At 48.9% G+C, this 25,195-nt stretch overlaps 1 protein-coding gene across 2 annotated transcripts in view; it reads left to right on the forward strand.

Annotated features, from left to right (window-relative positions):
• Positions 1–10,059, forward strand: part of DIS3L (DIS3 like exosome 3'-5' exoribonuclease) — a 247,804-nt gene extending 237,745 nt beyond the window's left edge. For both annotated transcript variants that reach the window (XM_068107004.2, XM_068107003.2), the window contains one exon: positions 8,971–10,059. In XM_068107004.2, the coding sequence (XP_067963105.1) occupies positions 8,971–9,336 (366 nt within the window). In that variant the 3' untranslated portion in view covers positions 9,337–10,059. The remainder of the gene's footprint in view (positions 1–8,970) is intronic.
• Positions 10,060–25,195: the final 15,136 nt, after the last annotated feature.

A 25,195-nucleotide genomic window follows, 5' to 3' on the forward strand; every position in this document is an offset into this window, starting at 1 on the left:
TGAGGTAAAATAAATATTCGCTACTTTGAGGGACCCTCCATTCAGACACAAAAACACACAAGGGGAAAGATAAAATATAATAAATGGTTTCATTTAGTCGACCAGCACTCAGCTTGCTTAACAAGATCGTTGAAGGAAGTCGGCAGTACAGAGTGGCCAAGTCCAACGCTTCCCGCCCAATATGGCGCCGAGCCGACGACGGCGACGCGCACAGAGCCATCGAGCGAGCTGTGAAGACGGCCCTATTTTTGCTCGCTCTCTCCGTCCAAAGCACCAAGAGCCCCGCAAATTACAGCCTTATTGCTCCTCTTCACGGTCGCAAAAGTTCCACAAACGCTCCGGAAAGTCTCCTCACAGGCGCACACGAGACCAAAAAGTGACCGCCAGGGACAACAGCCAGTCCGAGAGAGAGCTCGCAAGACTCTTCTTCTTCCTTTCCAAACCTCGCTCTGACGTCATTCTGTCCAATTGCCGAGCTCCGTCGAATCGCCCCATGGTCTTGCTTGACCAATGACGAACTTCAGGGCATGGGCTGCTGGCTTTGCTCTTTCATGCCCCCTGTACCACTCTGGGGGCGTGGCCTTTTTCCTCACTCAGTTGGTGGGGCGGGATTTACTTGCCGAACCGCTCTGCCTGCTTGCAGGGGACGATTGTTGTTATTGTTGTTGTAATGAAGGTTTTTATGGCTGGCCTTGTTGTAATTTGTAAAAACGTGGGGAAAAGCCACAGGAGGCAATCACAAACTGAGGAAAACTAACCTCAACCCTTATCTACTTAACACAGCTCTAAAAGCTCCCCTAGCCCCCCTTCCCTCCTGTGTGAAGACACATAACAATCTATCTTAAGCTCCAGTTTCCCGACTTAAGGGGGGCAGTATACCATTGAAGGCAAAAAAAAAAATATTTTTTCTCCAGATTCATGAAATAATGGAAAAACATTGTACGCAATTGTAATTTCAATGTATAGGAAACGGATTCCTGATTTCAATGGCCACTTACAGCAAATGTGTGTCTACATAATATTAGTGTACATTTTCCCCTATAACTTTGGAATTCTTAATTCTTTTCACTTCAAATTTGGCACAGATATTGATAATGACCCAACAAAGATATTAATAGAGTTTTATTGTATTATGACCTTGGGTTTTTAATTTAAAGGATGTCAATTCTCATTGGACGATTAATGGTTGCCATGGCAACACGAAATGCCACTTATACAAATGCATCAATTAAAATGTTTGTTTCCTAGTATTGTATATATGTACCAAGTTTGAACGTAAATGGACTTGTCATAGAGAAGATATAAGCTGAAAAGTGGTAATTCATCATTTGTATGCATCTGGTTACCATGGTAACCATGCATAATATAATGCTATGTAATGTATACCAATGTAATGTTCATATATCAAGCAACATGTACATATATAGTTTTGCATATTTTCAATCACGACATTTTATCAAAAAGTGCATTACTGTGATTCAGTGTTGTTTTTACTGTGTTCAGTGTACTGCTCCCTTAAATACATCGAGATGTCTCCTACGCGTCCACGGTCCATGCTATACTGATACAATCCTGCCTGTACTATGGTATTTCATCCTCTACCCCCATACACGTAACAGTATTATCCAATGTGCGATTCTCCATTGGAGATCACCAGCACGTTTTGGCACAGGATTTTTATAATACCATCCCAGTTTGGAGAGAAAGGAGGAGTGTGGCAGGACTGCAGACCATTTACAAGGTGCTGGGGTAGGACAAGGAGGGGGAAAATAACTTTTAAACATTGGAGATACAAGATTTTATGGTTATCACTGGAAGAGGAAAAGGAGCGGCCAAAATGTATTGGCTCCAAGTTTTCAGAGGCAGACAAAAGAAGGGTGGAGAAAGGAGAGAGGCGAGGCTCAGAGGGAAGTACGGGACAAACCAACCAAGGTTGGGAGGTACCGTAGGCACGAAGCACCACCCTTAAATATCTGTCTATTTGGTGAGATGATCTAACGCCAGTCACTGAGGCAATAGCAGCAACACTTAGCCACTTATCATTGGCATTGTTTTTAAAGTGGCACATTTTAGTTATTGATGCATCAACAAACTTCTGAATGAAGGCCCTGTTGTTATCAAAGCCTTCAAAAAGTGAGTTGTAAAACAGTGGCTCGTTAAAAAAACATGGATCGCTCGTACGTAGTACGATCACAATGGCTTGTGAAAGCTTGCCACGCATTTAACAAACTTCAATAGAAAGAAGGGAGTGAAGAGAAATCAATCTTGGTCAAGTCCAATAGGAAGATCTCCTTGGCATGACCAAAATTCTCAACTTGACCCAAAATACAGCATGCAAGATACCTCCAAGGCACAAAAGGCTCATGCAAACAAGAGAAAAATGACCACAGTGTGGTCACCAGCTGCGCCGTGTAGAATCATGAGGATATCCGTTGCAATATGCGCTACCAAATTCGACCAGTCATTAAATTATGAGCATGCACTAGCATCTTTTTGTCTTTCAGTTCTGGTCTTGTCCTTTGTTTTGCGACGAAACATGCTTCATCAACTGATCACATATAATGTATGGACGTGAATGTTATTTTTGTTAATGTTAATGTTAATTCATTAATGTTATTTATTAATGTTAATTCTGGGTGGCAGAGGGATAATTTGAAACAGGCTTGGTCGGTAGGGGAAGTCCGAGTGTATGCGCATGCGCTATTCAATAATTACACATAATTTGTGTCAAGTTCTGTGAAACGGGATTGATATGAAAACATCATGTTGCCTTTATTGCTAAATTTATTCTGGTTTCTTCAAACAAATCGCGATTTTAGTCTGCGATGTTCTCACCTCATACCAACGCACGTCCGAGTGTATGCGCATGCGCTATTCAATAATTACACATAATTTGTGTCAAGTTCTGTGAAACGAGATTGATATGAAAACATTCATGTTGTCTTTGTTGCTAAATTTATTCTGGTTTCTTCAAACAAATCGCGATTTTAGTCCGCGATGTTCTTACCTCATACCAACGCACGTCCGAGTGTATGCGCATGCGCTATTCAATAATTACACATAATTTGTGTCAAGTTCTGTGAAACGAGATTGATATGAAAACATTCATGTTGTCTTTGTTGCTAAATTTATTCTGGTTTCTTCAAACAAATCGCGATTTTAGTTCGCGATGTTCTTACCTCATACCAACGCACGTCCGAGTGTATGCGCATGCACTATTCTAAAAGGCACCCCAACAACAAGAACAACAACGCGGTCCTCTCATAGAGCTGCTCCTTGCAGCTAAAAAGACCATATAGTGCGAAGGCGGAAAGCCATGATTCAGCACTTTATGTTAACAAATCCTTGACCACCCTCAGATATCGGCAAATTAAACCTTTCTGGTCGTAGCCAATGTTTTCCAGACCAGATGAGTAACACAATGAGTAACACTCTGCTGTATTTCGTCGACCAACACCGAGGGTGGTTCCAGAGCCAGAACCTTGTGCCACAGAATTGAGGTAACCAGGTTGTTTATGACCAATACTCTGCCACGGTAAGCCAATTGGCAGGTAGCAGCCTCTTACTCTCTGCAGACCTGGACAACATAACAAACTGGTCAAACAAGTGGAACATGTCTTTCAATCCTGACAAATCTCACACTCTTACTTTGTCTCTACGTAAAGACAGTCTGGAAAACCCTCCCATTTACTTTCTCAACAATCCTCTCGAATAAGTTCTGTCACTCAAGCTTTTGGGTCTCACTATCTGCCATGATCTTTCCTGGGAAAACCACATTTCCAAGCTGGCCTCCAAATCCAGTTGCCGACTGGGCATCCTCCGTCGTGCGAAGTCCTTTCTTGACACTTCTGAGCTCTTCACCACTTACAAAGCTTTCATCCACAGCTCAATTGAATATTGCTCTCCCCTCTGGGCTGGTGCTCCTGCCTCACATCTAGCTCAGCTTCACACTGTAGAAGCCAAAGCTTTCAGAATCAATGGTATCTCCCACGATGCAGCTGATTCTGAGGACCTTTCTCTCTCTCACCGCAGGCAGGTTGGTGGTCTTTCTGTCTTCTACCGACTCCTCTCCGGCCTAGCTTCCCCTGCTCTGTCTGTGCTCTGTCCCCCTAATATTCCTGCACGACGCACAAGATCTGCCAGCAACCCTCTTGTGGTTAAATTGCTAAAAATAAGACTCTCTGCTCACCTTCACTCTTTCATTCCTCTTTTCTCCCGCCTGTAAAACAAACTCCCACACTCTCTTCAATCCCTCTCCTCGCTCCAGGTCTTTAAACAGCTGTTCACCACCATCTCTTATCTTAAAATGAAATCAGATGCCCCATCCAAAACCTTGATCTTTTCTACCCCCGTTAATACACCCCAGATGCACCTCTTTCAATCTCCGACTTAATTCCTGAAATTCCTAGTCGTGTTCAATTGCTCTATACCGTGTTACTCCCCCCCCCCCCCCCAACCCCCCTGCCATCACCAGCCCTCTCTCTTCCACAGATCTACTGATGTCCCTATCCTCTATTGTTGTTGTGCTTGTATGCTTTCCTCTCCCTCCCCCTCTTGTCTCTCACTCCCTTTATTGTATGTTTTATGTGTCCGTGCATGTTTTCGTGTTTAATGCGTTAGCTCTTTCACGAGCCTTGATGCTGTATGTACTGTATATAAATTAATATCACTTCATTACAATACATGGCAAGGGTGGAGGGGAGGGGGGCAAGGGCTTAATCTTCTTATTATAATAGAGTAAACGTATATGGTTGTGTCGGTTTGTATGTATGTCTGTTTGTTTGTATGTCTGTTTATATGCGACCTCAACGTCGTCTTCTTCAAATAAAACTAACACCCTCTTAATTTACGTTTAGACTGCTGAGACCCTTCAGAACTTTGACGACCCTTTAAGTCCCCCAAGACCCTTAAGACCACCAATACCCCTGAAGACTCAAGATACCCTTAAAGACCCAGAAGACCGAAAACACCCCAAAGACCCAAAACACCCCAAAGACCCAAAACACCCCAAAGACCCAAAACACCCCAAAGACCCAAAACATCCCGAAGACCCAAAACACCCTGAAGACCTCACAGACCCTTAAATACCCAGAGGAACGAAAAAACCCTTAAGAACCAAAAGCCCCTGAAGGCACCGGAGACCTAAAAGACCCCGAAGACCCAAAAAAAAACGAAAACCCTGTTCCTCATTGCAGAGGGAATTAGTAATCTTGTTCCTTTTAACAGAAGTCCATTGTGCACTGTTAACAATTAAATGCTTGTTAAATGTTAAGCATGAAATGCTTTCTCAGTCCAGATGTGTTTCAGCATTCCATCCAGTCTGCAATAATCAGGCCATCCTTCCGTGCACAGTGTCATCACCTTTGAGCACACGATGTCTGTTTTTCGTTGCACTCTCAAATCCGTCAGATAGCCTGGACTTGCAGGTAAATTTTCCATGACTGTGTCAACATAGATGTCGATGTCCTCCATAAGATCTGTGACAGATTTGCTCTCCCTGTCTTTCATGGGTGCACGTGACAGTGTGTCGGCCATCGTCAGGCTTTTCCCACCGGTACATGAGAGATTGTGTCGGAGTACCTCATCAGTCTCATCCGAAATCTCTGGATCCTTGGCGGAAGGGCGTCTAGAGCTTGTGCTCCCAATAGACTCACAAGTGGCTTGTGATCTGTTTCCAAAAGAAAGCGCTTGCCGAAGATAGTCTCTGAACCTCTCACATCCCCGCATCAGGCCTAATGCTTCTTTTTCTATCCGAGTGTAATGCTGCCCCGTCAGCGTCAGTGACCGTGATGCATATGCCACAGGTGTACAAAGTTCCCCCTCTTTCTGCAGGAGGACTGCCCCCAGCCCAAAGGATGATGCATCTGCTGAGATTTTCAGCTCCCTGTTCAAGTCGTACAGTGCGAGCACTGGTGTAGAGGAGAGATCGAGTTTTAACATGTGGAATTCTTTTTGCTGCTCACTCCCACAGTACCAGTGGTTTCCTTTTACCCACAGGTCTCTCAGTGGTTTGTCTTTTCCAGATAAATGTGGGATAAACTTCCATAGCTGATTTCCCATCCCGAAGAAACTCCTTAGTTGGCTGATGTTTGTTGGCTCCTCCATCTCCTGGACTGCTCTGGTTTTATCTGGGTCTGGCCTCATTTCATCTGTCGAAATTATGTGCCCCAGGAATTTCACCTCATGCTTTTCGAATTCACACTGGTCCATGTTGAGCGTGAATCGCTACCTTTTGAAATTCTCTCTAACACTGTGTGCATTCCAACATCGTGCTCTTCCTGTGTTGTTCCCCAGATGAGAACATCGTCCATGTGACATACTACACCTGTGAGACCATCTGTAACTTCCATCACCATTCTATTTTGGAAGTGTTCTGGGGCTGAGGCAATTCCAAAGGGTAAACGATTAAAGTAGTATCTACTGAAAGGTGTATTGAAGGTAGTGTACTTTGCTGACTCCTCAGTGATTGGTATTTGCCGGAATCCCATGTTAGCGTCTCACTTGCTGAAAATCTGCGCTCCTGCTATCAAGCCTAAGGTCTGATCTACCGAAGGTAGAATGCACTTCTCCCTGCATACTGCCTCATTCGATTTTGTCAGATCCACACAGATGCAGACCGATTTGTCTTTCTTGGGCACCATAACCATACCTGCACACCAATCTGTGGGCTCCTCTACTCTGCTGATGACCGACCCCTATGCGCTCCATTCGCTGTATTTCCTCCTTCACTTTTCCCATCAGAGGGAGTGGAACTTGTTTGGGTGTTTTTAGAGGAAAGGGCATCACTTATGGCTTCAGTTTATTTGTGTATGGTCGCTGAACCCATCCCTACACCGCTGCATATCTTTGGGTAATTCTTCTTCAGCGTTTCAATATTGATATGTTCGAGCCTGGACGCTAAATTTAGCTTGGCTATTGCTGGCCTGCCTAACAGAGATGTACGTAGATTTCTGACTACATAAATATCCTCTTTTGCAGTCTTCTCCCCATTGCGCAGTCTCACTGGCTACCCCTAGCACTAATAATGGAACTCCCCCTGGTCCTAACAGTAGTTTATAGGCCATGGTCAGGCTGTACCTGTTGCCTCCCTTGTTCTTGGTATACTTTGTAATACCTTTGCACACATTTGGTTATGGTTACGTCTGCTCCTGTGTCGATTTTAAACGTCACTTTAACGTTTATTTGAATTTCAATCAACCACGGGTCTTCTCCTGCGTCTACTGTACCTAAGAAAAGGTTACTGTCTTTCATAACAGCATGCTCTGCTTTAGCCGATCTGCAAACTTTGCTAAAATGTCCCCTTTTCCTGCACGTGTGGCATGTTGCTCCTTTAGCTTGTTCACCATCCCAAAAGGTGTCTCATTTCACTCATGGACCCAAAAGTGGCCTCAGTTCGCTCATCCTTTTGCACGCCAACCAAAAAACGGCCTCGGTTTGCTCACTGACACAAAAAGGGCCGAGGTTGGCTCACCAACCCAAAAGGGGCCTCAGATTGCTCCCATTTTGCTCGCCAACCTAATATTGTCATCGGTTCACTCACTCTTTTGCTCACACTATCAAGAAGGTCTTCGGTTTACTTGTTGAACCAAAAGGGGCCTTGGATCATTTGCACTTTTTCTTGTCGACACAGAAAGTACCTTGGTTTGCTCACCGACCAAAAAGGGTCCTCAATGCACTCACCCTTTTCCTCGCCGACCCAAAAGGAGCTTCGATGTGATTGCCATTTTGCTCCTGGACTGAACAGTGGCCTGGTTTGCTCACCGACCTAATAAGGGTCTCGGTTGTCTCACCGACCTAAAAGAGGCCGAGGTTTGCTCATCGACCCAAAAGGGGTTCAGTTCACTCGCCATTTTGCTCACCGACCCAAAAGGGGCATTGATTTGCTCGCCTACCCAATAGTGGCCTCTATTTGCTCACCCCTTTGCTCCTGGGCCCATAAGGGGCATCATTTTGGTGTCACGTTTGCTCACCGACCTAAAAAAGGCTTTGATTTGCTTGCTGACTCGCAAGGGGCCTTGATTCGCTGGCCTCTTTGCTCGAGCACTCAGGGGCCTTGATTCGCTCGCTCTTTCACATTCCAACCCGAGGGGTGTATGTTTACTCGCTGATCCAAAAGGTGCCTCTGTTTACCCACGGACCCAAAAGGGTCACCATTTCGCTGTCTGGCTCTTTACTCGCCAATACAACCAAAAAGAGGCCTTGGTGGCTCTCCAAACCAAAATTGGTCTTGGGTTGTTCGACCTTTTGCTTGCCAAACCAATTGGTGCGTCTGCTTGCTTGCGGTTTTGCTGACCGACCCAAAAGGGCTTCAGTTTGCTCAGACACAAAAAGATCCTCTGTTCCTTCACCATTTGCTCGCTGACCCAAAAGGGGCCTCTGTTTGCTCACCCTTTCGCTTGTCGGCCCAAAAGGGGCCTCGGTTCACTTGCATGATTGCTCGCCGATCTAAAAGGGAGCGTTGGTTCGCTCGCGCTTTTGCTTGCTGGCACAAAAAAGTCTTCGGTTTCCTCGCTGAACCAAAAATGGCCTTTTTGGTCCATGTTGAGTCATTTGTGCAGGTATGGTGTGCAGGTATGGTCATTTGCACCTTTGCTCGCCAAACCAAAAGGGATCTCAGTTCGCTTGCACTATGGCTCCATCAATATTTTAAAACACCATAATACGATACAATATTTTACAAAAATTTCCACCAACTCTTGGCGATATGCAAATGAAATTTGTTTTTTTTCTTTCCAAGAGTTTTGATATATTTGAAGATGATTTTCAAGATAGGTGTATGCTTAGTGGTCTCGCAGCCTTTTTCAGATATGTACCATCACAATCCTCCGATGTCCACTCCCCTTCGCCACTGACCCTTCCCTTCCCCTACTTTTTCTTCCCCAACAACTCTCCACTTGGTGGTATTAAGAGCAATAATCACATTAAATAATTGAATTAACTTTCATTCTACTTGTGTGTCCCTACTATCAGGTGCACATCTCAGCTGAACAGCACCGTGCTCACGCTGACACACTCCACGTACATCTGCTTCGTCTCGAAGGTCTCAACCAGCAAGGAGCCCACCCACAGGACACACCTTCACGACCCCGGGATCACATGGTGCGTGAGGTGCAACGACGGGCAATGGTGGATGTTGAGCAAGGCCGATCGTCAACTGTTGGTCCTCCTGCTTGTCCGCTGGGTCGTGAATCTTATAGACAGAGCACTGGGGGACTGTATGAATTTTTAGAGGAGTTTGAAGAAATTGCTTTGATGGAAATTGGGAAGAAACCTTTAGCATGCGTAATCGTCAAAGAAGCAGATCAACCAACATCCCAGTCCATGGAATCTGAATAGCACAATGTGGTTGAATGAATGTGGTTAATACGACCACATGACGGTGTGCATTTGCCTGCGCCCGTGTGTATGCTTATTGTCTTAGTCACACACTATTGATTTTAATAGTACATAAGGTTTTCTGAATTAATGAATAAATGCATAATCTCTATCTTGGGCATGTCATATTGTGTTTATTACATTTGCTGTTTGGCCTGCATCATCTCAGCAGACAGTGAAGGATCTACAGACTGAATCTTACTCTATCTACTCATAATGCTGTTTTTGTGTAACAAACGACCCATGTCACTTTGCACAGGGTCCGCTTTCCAGCATGCCCCCTAACTCATGGCCTCCAAAGGCCTTAAATGAGAATGTGTAACAGCAGTGCAACTCCAGGCATTGGCCTTGAAGGTAAAATGGTTCTGGGGTTGGCGATTGACAAATGTTTGTGGGATGCATTGTGCCGAAGCCATAACATGTATTGTAATGAAGTGATATAAGAATTTGAATTAAATTGCCTTTTGTTAGAAAGCTTATTTTGTGAAGATCTTGCTTTTTTTCCACCAGTACAACCCGTGAGCTTGATGTATAATGTCTTTCATGTGTCTGTGTCCTCTAAACTACTGTTTATTTTTTTTACTGTGAATCCAATTTTGTAGTCCACACTTTTGTTTTTTTGATGTTTGGGTGCTACATATTTTGAAGGCTATTTTTTTATCACAATAAAAAACAATCATGAAATGTTATTTAAAATGATAAATGATTGGAAACTTGTTACATTAAATGTTATTTATTTAAAGTGCTAAATAATTTTTGTAAACTAATTACAAAGCATTTTACAATCGAGGAATGATTAACAAAAATTGTGAAAAAGTTTGAATCAAAACATATGACCCAAAAAATAGTGAATAACCACAATTTAGTGAATCTATCTATTGAGATGAATGTGATTGAAAGTAGTAACCTTCACTATTCCATAAATCTTCCCTGATGTTCAATGCATTTTTCCCAGCGGAGTGGCATGATGGCAACATGGAAATCGTCAGTGCTCAGAGCAAGCAAAGATGGCAGCTGGGCCTCAATGATCTTACACACAAACCGATATCCTCCCAATGATTCCTTCACCTTCAGTTATATGAAGTCATTGCAGGGTCATAGGTCATGAGACTAAGGAATGTGTGGAAGAACCTCCCGACCCCATTCCTGTAACAAGTGCTGCGGTCAGGTGAAGAGGTCAGGTAATGAGGTGGTCAAGCAATGAGGTGCTGCGTTGTAGCTGGAGGAAATTCCCAGAATCCCACAGCAATTCACGTTGCTTCTGATGCATTGCTGTGTGCATTCCCCCACAGTACCCTCATATAATCCACCCATTCATAGTCTGAACCTGGACCATAGGAATGTCGATAAAGGCCATGATTTTCAAAAATGGAGAATGGAGAAGGGGTTTAAATGATGTACATCACCTGCAATTTTCATGGCTTTGTTGAAGGATTTTCTTTCTTTGTGACTGTTGAGACCACCATTCAGTAGTTTTGCTTTCAACGATGGATCAAATTAATTTACCCATGTTTCATCTGCCATCATGATGCTGTCAAGAAACACATCACACACGTTGTTGCCCGTGCATCACACACGTGCACATCAAGAGGAGCGTGGCCCGTTTTTTCTGTTAGTCGAGGATCATGGACTAAATAAGTGTTCAATCTGAGCTGGAAGAGCTAAATGACAGAGCCACAGCTTCACTGACTCACAGAAGGGGAAAAGGGGACCACAGAGATAAAAACATATGGACAAATGATTTGGGTTCAACGAGAGAAGGAAAGATAAAAACTCAGAAGACTCACAGATTGGATCCTACAATCGGACGTCAATCGTCAGATCAGTCAATCGGACGTCAATCCTACAATCGGATCGTTTGTATCGGACTAATTAATGGACTCACAGAAGGGGAAAAGGGGACCACAGAGATAAAAACATGGACAAATGATTTGGGTTCAACGAGAGAAGGAAAGATCAGATGTGTATGGGAGAAAGCATTAGGTGATGATGGATGCTGTGGGAGAAAATTAATTGCGTACGTCGCAATCCCCTTCAGTGAGCAAACGTGTGAGGCTGTGAGCCAGCAAACTTGCGGATGTTGCACCAGTTCCCGTCCACAGACACAACCAGGTAACGATCCCGTGCTCGAGACTTGGATCCATCTGAGCATAAGTACACCAGGTCTCCAACATGAACTGTTGGAATAGCAGAGCGTTTTGTTGATGGGGGCTTGGATTTCTCACTAAGTATGGTTCTTGGAGCGTTGGGCATGCTGCTCTCAGATAAGGTTCTGATCCAAGATTGGAATCTGGTGTTTCGTGAACTGGTCACGTTGTGTCCACATTTCCCATGCAGACATACCACGAGATCTGATACGTGAGTTTAATCGGGTAGTAGCCGTGGAAAGCTGACGAGGCGACACTGGACCTCCTAACGGGTCTTGGTGTAATAATTCAGCTTCTAATTCCCGAATGGCTTTCTCGGCGACAGGGTTTTTGACGCGAACAAGCTCGAGGGAGACGCGGTGATCTTATAAGAGCTTGTCATTAGTGAGAGACTTGAATGCAGAGGCTTGATCAGTCCAGACGACAGCAGGTGGCCCCTCCATCGGATGAAGTTCACTGACGAGTTCTAGCAGGCCGTCACGTAGGGTGTCATGGCTTTCGTCATAAATGAGAGAGGAACGGGTGTAGGAAGTGATACACTCACACAAGACCAAGATCAGTTGACGCCCATGCTTTAGGACATCTGCTGCAAAGGTCACACCAACTGTATCGGGAGGGTCATCGGATGATTGAGGAATGGCACGAGGAGTGATTTTTCGCAGGGAAGCACAGTGGTGGCAACTGGTAGTTACATGGTTGATGGACCTATCCATGTCAAGGGAAAAGAAGTGGCGATGCATCACTTGCTGGGCGAGGCCGTCTTGGACCAGGCGAGGAATAACAATGCGTTCACGGGAAGGTTGGAATGGGTCGTGATATCGGACAACCAATAACCCGTCTTTTGAAATAGTGACTGAATTCAAGTACCTTTTCACGTCTTTAATATTGGTCAGCTTTTTCGATGGTCGGGTACCTTGTTTGAGATGGGCATGTGTTCTGCGTAAATCTGCGCACTCAGACTGTAGTGCTAGCCAGGCTGAACAGTTTGTAAACGGTAATTTGGAGTAACCGGTGATGATGTCTTGGATGGAGGAATGACGTACAACACAGTTTTCTGTCCGCTCTACAAATGAGCAAATTTGGCAATGGGGATTGTCACAATCGAGGGCATTGCGGCTGGCGAAATATGAGGATACATTAGCAGAGCCCGCAAGATGGCGGATTGAGGCCTGGAACCGGCTGACCGTTGACAGAAAGGTTGAAATGCGGGGACTAGCCGAAAACTCTCCTCGGCATAGCTTTTCAAAGGCTTGTACACATGGCTTACTATCGGTCAGTATGCAAGCTTTATGATTGGATTGAATGATGAATGGGCCAAAGTGTTTAGTAGCCATGGCGATTGAGAGTGCTTCAATTTTGCAGGGAAGCCAGGTGACCTGGTGTCCTCACAACTTGGCGCAAAAAAAAACCCGCAAGTCATTGGGTCCCATTGCGAGTGACATACATCGCAGCTCCTATGCCATTTTTCTTCACTGATCCATCAGTGATAATCCACAATTGGTCTTCAGGGCGTGGAAGGATAATGGTTCTGTTTGAAGAAAGGGCTTTTTGGGCAGATTGGAATGCTTCAATGAGGTTGGAGGTCCAAGCGCTTTTCTCTTGGGATAGGGCGATAGGTGGCCAGCCACAGCATCGTCTAATGGTGAGAGTAAGCTTGAACAGCCAGAGATAACGCGAGCTAGGACTTTACAAGCACCAATAAAGGATCGAAGGCCGGAGACCTTTTCGGGGGGGGGGGGGGGGGGGGGGGTGCACGACGGGCACGACGGACTGCATGGTGAGTGGGAGAGAAATCGGATGAACCGTATCGGTATGTGGACCCATCATTGAGGATGATGTGGTGTTTAGCCAGGCGAACAGAAATGTCATTCAGCTCCATGAAAGGTGTTCCTGCCAGGACATCAACGTCCAGGTTTTCAACAAGGTCTGTGAAGGTAAACTGTCGGTCGTCACGGGTCATGATAAAACTGACCACCAAGCACTCACTGTGAGTGGAGAGGAGCCATGAGCCTGGTGAGCTGACTGAGAACTCTTTCTCATGGGTAGACCGAGACGTTTGGCAGTCGGTAGGCTCATCATGTTTCCAGTGGCTCCAGTCAATTATGGCACGGATAGTGTGGTGATGGTAAAATGTGTCCAAGTAAGGTGACTGGCGTACTTGAATTCTATACGCAGGGGTGTAGGACTTGTCAGTCATCTGGAGAGTCGATGGTGGGGTCTACCACTTCCTGATCATCATCAGAGGGGTCCAAGATATTGGATATCTGCCTCGCCTTGGCCATATATTTACGATCTTGTTCAGGGAGGTAGCTACACTCGCTGAGAAAATGGCAGTCCGCATGCGCCGCTTGGTAACATAATGGGCAGGATCTTTGGGAGCGCTGAGAAGGTTTGTATCTTGATTTAGGAGTAGGTGTTATAGGTGGAAAGACAGGTCTCTTTTGACTTTTAGATAGACGGGCCCGCATGACTGTTGTATCTTCACCGGACCGTATTTCATCTAAAAAGGACGGCAGGGCCAGCGAGATTTCAGGTTTAATGAAACCCAATGTACGAGAACGTAGTTCAGTGCCATAACGTTGTTTGACTACTTTTGGTAGAGTCGGGTGGATTAGTTGAAGCCAGCTGAGGACGACGACATTTTCGAGGGATGGAGTTAGCTCCTCGTCATCTGCAGGAACTTCACCATGGTGTGAGATACCTCCGTCATGGCGGAACACATTGGTGTCGATAAAAGCTGCCAAGCGCTGGTACAGGTCTTCTGGTTTTAAACGGATATCAGACAAATCTAGGAAATGTGTGCTGGTCGACTAAAAACCTAAATGCAGGTGGATGACTTGCCATACATGATCTAAGGACATAGAATCACGGACGATTGTGTTGCGTGCAATGACTGGGCAATAATTGGCTATTTGACCAATAAAATTGGCTATTTGACCAATAATTGGCTATTTGACCAATAATTGGCTATTTGACCAATAATTGGCTATTTGACCAATAATTGGCTATTTGACCAATGATTGGCTATTTGACCAAGCATCAAATCCAATGCGTTGACTTTTAGCTGAGATGTGCGGCGATTGCCTTGAATAACATCTTCACCATCGTCGGTGAAGCCCCGGAGACGTGTTGTCCTCGTTTTCTTAAGCCACTGTGAGCCAGTCACAAGAAACGGGGCGAAACTCGGGTCCAGCGATAACATAACGTGTAATGGAGATTTTGTTTCCAGTTTTCAAAAGAATTAATCGTCTCTGATTTAGTGAGGCGCCATTGTTTGGGAGCCCGATGTGACTGTGAGTTTGCCATCGTCGTAAGTGTAGATACAAACGTTACTCACAGAAACAGTGTCGACGGCTGTGTTACTCAGGTCCTAATAGCCCGGGTGGTCTCACAGATTGTGAAGAAGAGGAAGCACGAGGCCTTCGGCTGCAGCACGTTTCGTCGGCCGAAAGGCTGGAACGTAGGGTCGGAATCGCTGCCACCACGAGTTAGCTGAGATAGACCTCATCGTGTTCTCACTCCATCGGATCACACACAGCACGCCGTTTCTGTGCATATATCGAGCTTTATTGGGAGTTCACGCAAAACACATCAAGCTCAAGGAAATCAAAGAGCGAAGAGGAAGAAGATCATCAATGCGACAAAAAAGGCACAACTGAGCATGCGCAGGATGGCGCCAGACGACGTCACGTCCTATGTACTAAACCAAGTACCAACAACCAATACTTGCAAAGATTGAAATCTGTCTACAAGCCCCGTCACCACCCAAAGTCCTCAACCAGGCATAAAACCCTCCTCCCCCTTATTCCCGTTCTTCAAAGCAAAAGCCTAAATTGTTATATTAAAGCGCGGTGTTACGCGCACTGCTTGTAAGCAAGGAGGAAGCGGACAACGCGATAAGTTGTAAGAGTCTTTATTCAAGAGCTCCACTGTAACACTGGAGCATTCCGGGCTGCGCACCCGGTGTATATCCCGCGGCCACGCCTACCCCTCGGGCGTGGCCGCCGCCCACTTGGTGCGCGGAATGATGCCCTCGCGCCAGTGAGCTTTCGTGTCCGCCACACGCGCCCCCCCAGAATTCCCGCGCACCTGGAGGGCCAGTTTGCGGGGCAAACGGATGAACCGGCCAAAGCGCCCTCTGGCGACTGGCGGCGTCCGGGGTGCAGGGATGCCAGCTGGGATGCCTCCGGCTGCACCCGGGATGGGTGCAGGCTCGGGGGGCGGCGTGCCGGCGGGGCCGGGTGGTGCTGGGGTCTGCCCGCCGGGGGGCGGCCCCGACGCGGGGGCCGAGCCACCGGCGGTGGGTGGTCCACGTCGAGGTGGGCCGGCTTGAGGCGGTCTATGGAGACCCGGTCAGGAGTGCTGCCGATGTCCAAGGTGAAATGTTTCACCCCGGTCTCCAGCACGTGGAAAGGCCCGTCGTACGGGGGCCGCAGTGGTGTCTGGTGGGCGTCGTGCCGGACGAAGACGTACTCCGCGGTGCGAAGCTCCGGGGCGACGTGCGTAGGTGGGTGCCCGTGGTGCGCCGTGGGCACCGGGGCGAACCTCTGGGCGGTCTCCTGCAGCGCGGAGCGCTCCTGCGCCGCGGACCATGGTGCCGTGGAGTCGGGGAGGAACTTGCCCGTGGTGCGCCGTGGGCACCGGGGCGAACCTCTGGGCGGTCTCCTGCAGCGCGGAGCGCTCCTGCGCCGCGGACCATGGTGCCGTGGAGTCGGGGAGGAACTCGCCCGGCACCCGCAGCGGTTGCCCGAAGACCAACTCCGCCGCGGATGCGCGCAGGTCGTCCTTGGGTGCCGTCCGGAGGCCCAGCAGCACCCAGGGGAGCCTGTCGACCCAGCCACCGTCGCGGAGGGTCACCCGGAGCGCGGCCTTCAACGAGCGGTGGAACTGCTCGCACAGGCTGTTAGCCTGGGGGTGGTAGGCCGTGGTGCGGTGCAGCTGGACCCCGAGCCCCTGCGCGACCGCCCCCCAGAGCTCCGAGGTGAACTGGGGGCCGCGGTAGGATGAGATGTCCGAGGGCGCGCTGAACCGGGCGACCCAGGTGGCGATGAATGCCTGCGCAACGTCCGCCGCCATCGTTGACGCCAAAGGCACGGCCTCCGGCCACCGGGTGGTATGGTCCATCATGGTCAGGACGTGGGTGAAACCCCGCGAGGGGGGCAGAGGTCCCACCAGGTCCACGTGAACGTGGTCAAACCGACGTTCCGGCACCGCAAACGGGGCCAATGGGGCCTGAGTGTGTCGGTGCACCTTCGCGCGCTGGCACGCGAGGCACGTCCTGGCCCAGCCGCGGACGGCCTTCCGGAGGCCATGCCAGACAAACTTGTCGGCGATCAACCTCTGGGAGGCCCTCGTGCCCGGGTGGGACAGGCCGTGGATGGAGTCGAAAATCCGGCGCTGCCAGCCCGTGGGCACGATGGGGCGAGGCCGCCCGAGGGAGACGTCGCACCAGAGGGCCGTGCCCGCACCGTTGAACGGCACCTCGGTGACGCAGAGGCCCGTAACGGCGGTCCGCAAGGCCTGGACGTCGGGGTCGGCGGCCTGGTCCGCCGCCATCCGGGCATAGTCGATGCCGAGGTGGACCGCGTGGGCAACGGACCGGGAAAGGCAATCCGCCACCGGGTTGTCCTTCCCCGCGACGTGCCGGATGTCCGTCATGTATTCGGACACGGCCGAGAGGTGACGCTGCTGCCGGGCCGACCACGGCTCGGCGACCTTGCCCATCGCGAACACCAGTGGCTTGTGTTCGACGAAGGCCGTGAACACACGGCCCTCGAGCAGATGGCGGAAGTGCCTGACCGCCAGGTGGAGCCCGAGCAACTCCCGGTCGAAGGTACTGTACCGGCGTTCGGGCGGGCGAAACTGCCGGCTGAAGAACGCCAGCGGTTGCCAAGCTCCACGCACCCATTGCTCGTGCACCGCGCCCACCGCGTAGTCCGAGGCGTCGGTGGTGAGGGCGATCTGTGCATCGGGCGCCGGGTGCGCGAGCATGGTGGCGTTAACCAAGGCGAGCTTCGCGCCCACGAACGCCGCGTCCATCTGCTCGGTCCAGGTGACGTCACCTTTGCCCGGCGTCCCTCGGTGCGCCTCGTGCAAGGGGCGCAGGAGCTGGGCGATGCGGGGCAGGAAACGGTGGTAAAAGTTTACCATGCCCAGGAACTCCTGGAGCCCCCTGATCGTGCGGGGGCGCGGAAACCCCTTCACCGCCTCCACCTTGGCTGGTAGGGGACGGCCCCGTGCCTGGTGACGCGGTGCCCCAAACAGTCGATTTCGGCGATACCGAACCGGCACTTGGCGGGGTTCACGATCAGGCCGTGCTGGCCCAGACGTTCGAAGAGCGTGCGGAGATGGTGTAGGTGCTCTTCGCGGGACGTGCTTACGACGAGGATGTCATCCAGATAGACGTAGACGAAATCCAAGACGCGCAAGACGCTGTCCATGAGGCGCTGGAACGCCTGAGCCGCATTCTTCAAACCGAAGGGCATCCAAAGAAATTCGAAAAGAACGAACGGCGTGATGACAGCCGTCTTCGGGATGTCCTCCGGCCTGACGGGGACCTGGTGGTAACCGCGTATGAGGTCCACCTTCGAGAAGAAGGACATATTCGCCAAGCGGGCGGAAAAGTCCTGAATATGGGGGATGGGGTAGCGGTCGGGGGTGGTGGCGTCGTTGAGACGGCGGTAGTCCCCGCACGGTCGTCATCCCCCGCCGGGCTTGGGCACGATGTAGAGCAGCGACGCCCAAGCGCTCTCGGAGCGCCGCACGATGCCGAACCGCTCCAGCATAGCGAACTCCGCTTTAGCAACCGCGAGCTTCGTCGGCTCGAGGCGGCGTGCCCGGGCGTAGACCGGTGGCCCGGCGGTGGGGATGTGATGTTCCACCCCGTGCTTGACGGTCCCCGCCGAGAAGGTGGGCCTCGTGAGGGCCGGGAAACGGGCGAGGAGGCGGGTGAATTCGTCCGCTGCCGGAAGCGTGCAGATGAACCTGGCCGGAACCGAACCGCTCAGCAAGCCGCTCGGCGAGCCGCTCGATGAGCCGCTCCGTGAGCTGCCCAACGAGGCGGGCAGCACGCAAGCGAGCGAGCTGAACGTCACAGCCTGGACAAGCCTTCTGTGCTTGACGTCGACCAACAGGCCATTGGCACAGATGAAGTCCACGCCGAGCAGTGCCATAGGCACGTCGGCAGTCACGAAGGACCATCGGAAAATCTGCCCTCCGAACCGCAGAGAAAGGCAGCACCGTTGGCAGCAAGCAGCGCGGGGCCCCGGCCCGCGGACTGCTTGTCGGACGTACCGGCGGGAACGACACACCTGCGCTCCCGTGTCGCACAGGTAACGGCGCCCGGATAAGGTGTCCGTTATGTACAGGAGGCTGTTTAATCGGCCGGCACTCAGTGCCACTACCGAAGGCCGGCCCGGGCGTTTCCCGACCTGCCGAATGAGCACGGCGGGCGACATTGCCGAGCCTCGTGGCCGAACCTAGCGTGGAAATGGCACCAGGTTTGCGGCGAGGCCGGAGGCCGCAGTTTCCATGGTGGTGGTGGGCGGGGCGTGACAGCCGCCACGAGGCGCCCCTCGGAGCAGGGGTGGGCACCCGCAGGAGGTTCAGCGGCTACGCGGTGCGTCGCGTAGTAGGGGTGGGCACCCGCAGCAGTTTCGGGCTCGGGAGCCGTTACGGCCGCACCGAAACTCGCCTGCGTGTCCAAAGCCGCGTAGAACTTGTCGGCCTCGGCCGCGAGCGCTCGGGGTTCCGTCGTCGCAGAACCGGCCAACGCGAGGCGTACTCGTGCCGGCAGCTGGCGTCGAAATAACGCCTGGAATAGAGCGTTCGGGGTTTCGTCGCCCATGAGCGACAGCATATGGTCCATTCGGACCGACGGTCGCGTGTCACCGAGCTCGGGGAGGTCCAAGAGGCGATCGGCCCGTGAGTCCACCGTGAGGCTGAACGTGGCGAGGAGGAGACGCTTGATCACCTCGTACCTGTCGTCGGCCGGTGGGTTCCTCAGGACCGACACGACGCGGGCGGCCGCGCCGGCCCCGAGGGAGGCGACCACGTGGCAGTAGCGTGTCTCGTCCGCCGTGATGCGTCGAAGCCTGAACTGGGCTTCGGCCTGCAGGAACCAGATCTCCGCCTGAGCTTCCCAGAACTCGGGGAGCTTTATCGCTACCGCGTTGGTTGCCATGGCTGTGGCGGGTTCGGGTGGTCAGTGACGGCTGACCAGAACGTCGGAGGTCACCAATAAAGTGCGGTGTTACGCACGCTGCTTGTAAGCAAGGAGGAAGCGGACAACGCGGTAAGTTGTAAGAGTCTTTATTCAAGAGCTCCACTGTAACACTGGAGCGTTCCGGGCTGCGCGCCCAGTGTATATCCCGCGGCCACGCCTACCCCTCGGGCGTGGCCGCCGCCCACTTGGTGCGCGGAATGATGCCCTCGCGCCAGTGAGCTTTCGTGTCCGCCACAATATCGCCATTACATATTTATTCATTACCTCATTGAAATAGTAAAATATTTAACTATTTATGCCATTAACTCTTCACGGAAAGCACGATCGAAACAGGAAGTTGATGGTTTAATCCGATCGGTCCTTTGTCTATCCATGTAATTTTTAAAGAAGTGATTGAGCAGCCTAATTATGTAAATAAATTATCGTAAATTAATTATATTCTTCATGAAGCATGTTAAATACCAATCAAAGTTCTAATTGTGGTTGGAGTCAGGGCAGCTGTCCAACCAATCAGTGTGAAGGACTGGGGCACACACACACACACACACACACACACACACACACACACACACACACACACACACACACAACACACACTTATTACTAATGCTAGTACAAAAGCCAGTCAAAAATGATGGATTGGAACAGTTTATTCAATGGTGCAGCCTCCTGTACGTGCCAAAGTTTGAAGCCTCGGCCTTAATAATTTTTGTGTCATCTTTGTCATTTTGGTCTTCTGGGCCTTTTGGGTCTACGGAGTGTTTGAGGGACTTTTGAGTCTTCCAGGTCTTTAAGGATCTTGGGGATATTTTGGGTCTTCACGTTTATTAAGGGTCTTCGGGGTCTTTTTGGTCTTCGGGGTCTCTTCGTCTTTGGGGTCTTTAATAGTCTTTGGGATCTTTAAGTGTCTCCAGGGTCTTTTTGAATATTCGGGGTCTTTGGGGTGTTTTGCGTCTTTGGGGTCTTCAGGGTCTTTTGGGTCTTTGGGGTGTTTTGGGTCTTTGGGGTGTTTTGTGTCTTTGGGGTCTTTTGAGTCGTTTGGGTCTTTTGGGTATTGAGATATATACTTTTGGGCTATTTGGGCCTTTGAGATATTTGAGGTATTTTGGGTCTTCTCAGTCTTTGGGGTCGTCAGTGTCTTTGGGGTCTTCAAGAACTTTCGGTCCCTGAGCAAATGCTGTCTACAACCTACTACCTAAAAAACCGGTCCAACTGGATGGGTGTTTTTTAGAAGACGCCATATCCTTACTGGATGGCCATTGGCTTCCGACGGGAGCTCATCCGCCCTTTAACAGGTATTGTTTTTAGTCCTGCAGGATGTCAGCCATCCTCCCCACTGGCAAGCCAGCTAGGGTAGTCTGTTTTTATCGCTGACTACCCGACCATGCGGAAGGTAGCACTTGGTTACGTTACCAGTGGCTGTCAAGAGACTGAAAAGACTTCTTTTATTCCGTTTTTCTGACCTATTATAAGGTCTTATTTTTAAAACAGCTTTTCATCCCAGTGTAAAATTTTAGGTTGCAATTCTGCTGCAAACTTCATGTTTTAATTTGGGACAGAATTCCTCATGCTGATGATCATCCATCACCATGGAATATTTATAATGGATTGTGACGGTTTTCGGAGACCCTGGGGAGACACGTACCAACACATAACGCAGCCCTCGTGTAGTTATATATGTAGAATATTGTCTCGCTAAATTACATCTCCTCTCGTATCAGTAGAAAGGGGAAATGCGTTATGTTTGTGTGGAAGATTCGAAACTCCTTTGTGATTCTTCTCCATCTAAATTCTCTGTTTTTCTCTTTCTCTCTCCACACATCTGCAGCGCATCCATACACAATTTACAACACTCAACATTACAAAACCAACAGTACAGCAGCCTAAAGTAGCACTGACCCACACAGTGGTTTACAAAACCAACAGCATCATAAAGCAGTGCGGATTTGTACAGTGACAGATGGGCCTCAACTACCAAGCAACGCAGCAACGTGGCAAAAGCAACATCCGCTGATGAGCGGATGAAGCAACGGAGGACTGACGAGCGGACCAAGCAGCGGAGGGCTGACGAGCGGACCAAGCAGCGGAGGGTTGACGAGTGGACCAAGCAGCGGAGGGCTGACGAGTGGACCAAGCAGCGGAGGGCTGACGAATGGACCAAGCAGCGGAGGACTGACGAATGGACGAAGCAGTGGAGGGCTGACGAGTGGACCAAGCAGTGGAGGGCTGACGAGCGGACCAAGCACCGGAGGGCTGACGAATGGACAAAGCAGTGGATGGCTGATGAGCGGACCAAGCAGCGGAGAGCTGACGAGCGGACCAAGCAGCGGAGGGCTGACGAGTGGACCAAGCAGTGGAGAGCTGATGAGTGGACCAAGCAGCGGAGGGCTGACGAGCGGACCAAGCAGCGGAGGGTTGACGAGTAAACCGAGCAGCGGAGGGCTGACGAGCGGACCAAACAGCTGAGGTTCCCTGGCCGCGCCTGCCTCAACTCACTGATTTGCACCATCTCGATTTTGCCTTCCATACATCCGATTTGTTCACTTTAAACGCACAGAGTATCAACAATAAGCACTTGTCCTTTGAGCATTGGGTTACTGACTCACATTTTACGCTCTCCTCTAAAGCACTACAATCATTCACCATTTGCACCCCTCCTTTCACTGCACATTCCATTCTCTACCCTGATTTTCTTTCTCTCCCTCCACTCTCTTTCGTTTGGATCAACGTAAGCCCACTGGTTTGCATCTGGTGAGCAAGAGGTAGACCCTATGCCTCAAACTAATCTCTCTCTTTCTCTGTACCTCTTCCTCATCTCGTTTCTCTGGAATAACTGAGATACCTGTGCTGTACACCCTGTGTGACTCAGTGACTGACTAAATCTGGGCTTCTGTGCTAGGGGTGAGAGATTTATTTTGTGACAGTTTGCCTTGTATATACAAGTGCTTTTCTGCTAAACATTATAAACCGTTTTCCCAAACTGCCCGACCGTCTTCTTCCATCGGTCAGACATTTTGTGTGATTAGTGATAGGGAGTTCGACCACGCCATTTTGTAATGGTCAGGCATTAACCAACGTTCCACTTTATCACTCGGCTGTTTTGATGTACCGTATAGCAGCGGAGTGTTGGGAAGCACAATCCTTATATCGGGTGATTAATTTGCAGGGAAGGTAAAGTGGGATTTGAACGCTGACCCTACCTAAATTAAGCATCTCAGACTGCGTCTGTGGTTGCTTTGCAACCCGTCGTGCCACAGAGTTATCCGTTGGTTGGCCTTGGGCATCCTTGGCTGGGATGTGGGTCCTCCAAGAACTCCCCTCGCGACCCCCCCCCCCGCCCCCCCCAACCTCCTCCTTGAACTTTTAACAACATAAAATTGCCGTTCGTGGATTTATCCACAATTTGGGGTTTATTTAGACCCAACACATTTTACTACTTGTTCATGTGATCTCTATATCAGTATATATGTATGAAAATAAGTTATATTGTGCCATTCATTTGATTCCCCTATATTGGTATTTGTGTACTTTGTCGTTTTAAACAAGATGTACATATGTACTGTGCTTGCTTTATATGTTTATTTGGTGACCTACAGTTCAAATAAGTAATTGCATGAGCTTAGATCATGTAACTTTTCAAAACAAATCCTCTCTGACAAGAAGTCAAATGAATTGACACTGATATAATACACTCCTTGAACACGTGCGATTCAGTACAGTAAAAGCACATGATCGAACATCCTTAGGCCTAGGGGAAGAAACAAGATGAATAAGAATAAAAGGGCCGGATGATGACATCTATTCTCACGAACTCAGAAATACAGCACAGCTCTGCGTTCTAATGAGAGCATCAGATAGCTCAAATGTGTTTGATGAACTACCTGTGCGTGGGATCGGGAAACCTGGGCTGGATTGCGTTCGGGGGCGGAAGCAGAGAGCCATGGTTTTATAGCTGGTAACATTCGAAGGGAAGTATCTCTGCTTTTCATAAAGATAATCGACCGATATATAATGTATGACCATCCAGGATCCACTGCGGCAACAATAATTATGTAATGACGTCATTTTGATGTGGTTTAAAAGCAAATGTGCAATTTCACCACAGCAGACTCAACTCCGCTGTAAAAAATGAATTCCATGATTAACAGTCACGTACCTTAATTTTTATTTACATATTCATCTGAGAAAGACGTGTATAATAAGCAGGAACGCTGCTTTCAGTGCTGGTGTTCGGGCCTATTTTGGGTCGAGATGGCAATGCTGAACATTCGGCGCCAACATGGCACTGTGGTTACCGGGCAGTGTAAATCAACAGCTGCACTTTTAGTGCAGCACAAACCCATTTTGGTAATATTGATTTTGAGAGAGAGAGAGAGAGAGACAGAGAGACAGAGAGACAGAGAGACAGAGAGACAGAGAGACAGAGAGAGAGAGAGAGAGAGAGAGAGAGAGAGAGAGAGAGAGAGAGATAGAGAGACTTGACTTTTATGTCCTTTTATTATAAACAATGTAAAGCCATTTCACACGCAGTTGTAAAAAAAACACATTTCACAAAGCAGTTGTAAAAAAAACACATTTCACAAAGCAGTTGTAAAAAAAAAAAAAAAAAAAAAAACAGCATCTAGTTTAAAGAAATTGCATAAGCATCATGAAGGCACCACAAAAAGAGCAAAGGGTATTTAAAAGAAACCAGCAAATATACCAAAAATATATATTGAGCAAATTAGGCGAAAAACTAAGAGAGAGAGAGAGAAATGTATTCAAGGACACAGGAAGAAACATATATGCAAGCAATCAGTTCCAAAGAAAAAAGTCAAATCAATCAGGAATTATAAAGTAATTACCACTTTTGAATCATCGACTGAGCACAGAACATTGCCAATACACCACTTTCTCTCAAAAAGTTGGACGTTTCCATTACTGACAAAGAAATCAAATTCTAGCTTGAGTCGTGTTGAGACAAACCCTTTAAAAATAGAAATAGCCTCAGAGCCATAGCCGTTATCTATTTTAATTTTCCGAGATTTATATATCGCATATTTTGCAACAGCAACCAAAAAATTGAGAAGAACACCCACATCCCTACATGTGGGCCTGAAAGACACACCAAATATAAACATATGCATATTGAAAGGGAAGGACAATTGGTGAAAAAGATATTCAAGGAACAAGAAAAGCGATGTCAGTCTACGACACTGTACATAAGCATGAAACAAATCCTCCTTCTGGTCACAGAAAGGACAAGTTTCCGGCAGCGAGCTGTTAATACGGTGGACAAAAATATTGGAGGGAAGCGCCCAGTGTGCTAACCTCCATTGTATGTCCGCTAACACACCATGTATTGGTAAGGTGTACATGTGAGGCCAAAGGGGGGGTAGAGGGAGACCCCAACCCTAACCGCTCTGACCACAAAGCTACTCGTGTTCTCCCAGAGAGGGGTACATTCTTA

The sequence above is a fragment of the Myxine glutinosa genome, chromosome 2, assembly GCF_964187855.1.
Source record: "Myxine glutinosa chromosome 2, kmMyxGlut1.1, whole genome shotgun sequence".
Taxonomy (NCBI): domain Eukaryota; kingdom Metazoa; phylum Chordata; class Myxini; order Myxiniformes; family Myxinidae; genus Myxine; species Myxine glutinosa.